General features: G+C 52.9%; 1 protein-coding gene across 1 annotated transcript; it reads left to right on the top strand.

Moving 5' to 3' along the window:
• Positions 1-500: 500 nt before the first annotated feature.
• On the top strand, positions 501-2658 carry CTAM01_17185 (glycosyl hydrolase family 2; the record flags this gene model as incomplete). The annotated part of the gene is made up of 5 exons (XM_060533174.1): positions 501-1072; positions 1134-1318; positions 1378-1784; positions 1845-2305; positions 2358-2658. The coding sequence occupies 5 exons, from the start codon at positions 501-503 to the stop codon at positions 2656-2658; spliced, it is 1926 nt and encodes a 641-aa protein (XP_060372248.1).
• Between the last annotated feature and the right edge of the window lie 495 nt (positions 2659-3153).

The following is a 3153-nucleotide window of genomic DNA, read 5'->3' as shown; positions in this document are numbered from 1 at the left end:
CGATCCCAATACGAAGTTCGCGAACATCAGGGATATCCATCGGGCTCAAATCGAAGCGGGTGAAAAGGAGGTTATCACGGCTGAATCCAGCGACTCTGAATGCCCTAGTGAGGCTGGCAGCTGTATTGTAGTGGGTGTGGTTGAGGATCAATAGTTAATAGTAATGAGGAGGTTGGGTTGTGATCCCATCGTTTTTGTGGTGCCAGAAACAGGGGGGTGCCAGGAAGTGGGTATGTTGACTTAAGTCAGTTGAATGTCAACGCTCGTCCCAAGAGCGAAGAAAGTTTAAATCTTTCTTTCCCAGGCAGGATAGAAGTATAACAGGAGTAGTCCCCCCTGAATGCTTTGACCCCTCTTGTTCGCGTCTTATCCTTCGTTCTTTGCATCTTCTTCGAAGCTTCGTCGATAGCTTCCAGTCGACTAGCCCTTTCCCCCTTCAAGGTAGGACTAGGCAGTTTTCTCACTCCTCCTCGGCCCGCGACTCCAGTCTTTCTTCCACGATGCGTTTCACGCGCTCATTTCTTTCATCCGCAGCGGCGGTGCTGTCATTCACCGTCGCCGCCAACGCGCAAAACGCGACGACGACTGCCGGAGGCTCAGCGCCAACGGCTGGGACCGCGGAACCATACCAGCTACAGACCCCGCCTCTCGACACAGACTGGACAGCCAAGGTCGGAACGAAGCCATGGCCGGAACACCCGCGCCCGCAGCTTCGAAGAGAGAATTGGCTCAATCTGAACGGCCTATGGACCTACAGGGCCGCCAGCAGTGACGACGACGTCAACCACCCGCCCACCAGCGCCGTGCTTGATCGCGAGATCCTCATTCCCTCGTGCATTGAGAGCGGACTGTCCGGAATTCAGGAGCTCGGCGTCACTCACTTTTGGCTGGCGACAACATTCCAGGTGCCCAGCGGCTGGGGAAACCAATCGGTGATCCTCAACTTTGAAGCTGTCGACTACGAGGCGACCGTTTTCATCAATGGACAAAAGGTTGGTTTCCACCGTGGAGGGTACTTCCGCTACACGGTTGATGCGACACCTTACCTCAATGCTGGAGGAGACAATACTTTGTGAGTGCTTCATTTCATCTTTTGATTCAGTCCCTTTCCAAACTAACTCTGGGGCTTCTAGGCTGGTGTTTGTCTTTGATCCCACCGACGCGGATGGGTACGTCATCCCAATTGGCAAGCAGACGAGGACTCCTTCGCACATCTTCTACCGGTCATGCTCTGGTATCTGGCAGACGGTTTGGCTGGAAAGCACGCCGTCGACCTACATCACCAAGCTGGATCTCTCGGCTGACCACAACGGAAATGGTAAGAGGCAGAGAGCTTCATGGTATGAATGAGTGGATGTCATTGCTAACCTCCCACAGTGAATGCGCTTGTTCACAGCTCCTCCAACACCTCATCGGAGGTTTCCATTGCGATTCTCGACACAGACGGTAACACGGTAGGAACAGGCACCGGCAACTCTGGAACAGCATTCAACTTCACCGTGCCATCCCCGAATGCTTGGTCTCCGACAAACCCCAATCTGTACAACATCACCTTGAAGATGGGTAGCGATGAGGTCTTCAGCTACACTGGCTTCCGCACCATCTCACATGGTATCGTGGACGGCATCAACCGCCCACTGCTGAACGGAGAGTTCATCTTCATGTTTGGAACCCTCGACCAGGGCTACTGGCCTGATGGACTTCACACTCCACCAAGTGTAGAGGCAATGACGTATGACCTGAAGGTTCTCAAGAACATTGGAATGAACATGGTTCGCAAGCACGTACGTCTAAAATTTGTCCTATGCAGCTTCTCTTGACGGTCAGAGACTAACAGTCCGTAGATCAAGGTGGAGCCGGATCTGTTCTACCACGCCTGTGACACCCTCGGTCTGCTTGTCATCCAGGATATGCCAAGTCTGACAGCCAACTCGGCTCGTCTCCCCAACGCCGACCAACAAGCCGAGTTTGAGCGTCAGCTTCAGCTCATGATCGAAGAGCACAAGAGCTACACAAGCATTGTCACTTGGACCATCTACAACGAAGGTTGGGGTCAACTTAGAACACCACCCTACCCGGAAGCCAAACTGGTTGATGTTGTTCGCGGGATTGACCCCACGAGGCTCATCAACGCAAACAGCGGCTGGTTTGACCATGGATCTGGTGACTACGCTGATAACCACCACTACGCTAACCCTCAATGCGGTACACCGTTCTACTCTCTCGCGTCGCCTCCCTACGATAACAGGCGCATCGGATTCCAGGGCGAGTTTGGTGGCATCGGACATAACGTCTCGATTGAGCAGTAAGTCTGGTATGAAGCTCGATTTCGATCAGGCGAAACTAACACCACATAGTCTCTGGAACGTTCAGCAGGCAATCGACTCGATCAATGCCACTTACGAAATCAACGAAAACCTTGAAGCGTACAACTACCGCGGGCGCGTCCTGCTGAGAGAGTTCCGCGAGCAGGTCGAGATGTACGCCTGCAGCGGCGGTGTCTGGACACAGACGACCGATGTGGAGGGCGAAGTCAACGGTCTCGTCACCTACGATCGCCGCGTTCTCCGACCCGATCTCGCGCAATGGCAGGTCGACATCAAGGCTCTCTTTGACGCTGCGAAGGCCCGAAGCGGTCCCGTCAATGGTACAATGTAAGCAGTGACGGCTACACATCGGTTTTTTCTTTCACTTCTCTTCTTCACACACAACTTATTTGCAACAAAGTTTTTGGGAGATCTAGTAATGCTAAGCGTGGGATACCATAATAAATAGTCCGATCAGGGACGAGGGTCAAATAAGATTCGTTCAATCTGATTCCTGAACCGTATAATGGCCGACGATACCGCCATTCCATTTTGAGTTCGATTGTACAACAGTGAAGCGCCGTGTCACATTGTTTCGGACGCTAAGCGCGACCTCGACGATCATAAGCAGGAATTTGTGCTGGTAAGCTGTCCATCGGGACAAAGACGCTGGCGTCATATACGGGCGGGAACAGGATACGTCCAGTGCTATCGCCGTGAGAAGTTGCCGTCACGTTGACATGTAAAAGCCGGAAGACGAAGTAGATTCTGCTGGGCGGAATTCATGGTTCGTAGTACTAAGTCAACATACCCACTTCCTGGCACCCCCCTGTTTCTGGCACCCACA

The sequence above is a fragment of the Colletotrichum tamarilloi genome (genome assembly GCF_030869305.1).
Source record: "Colletotrichum tamarilloi strain Tom-12 chromosome Unknown Scaffold_394.1, whole genome shotgun sequence".
Taxonomy (NCBI): Eukaryota; Fungi; Ascomycota; class Sordariomycetes; order Glomerellales; family Glomerellaceae; genus Colletotrichum; species Colletotrichum tamarilloi.
Note: the sequence above shows the minus strand (reverse complement) of the source record. Positions and strands in the feature narration are given on the sequence as shown.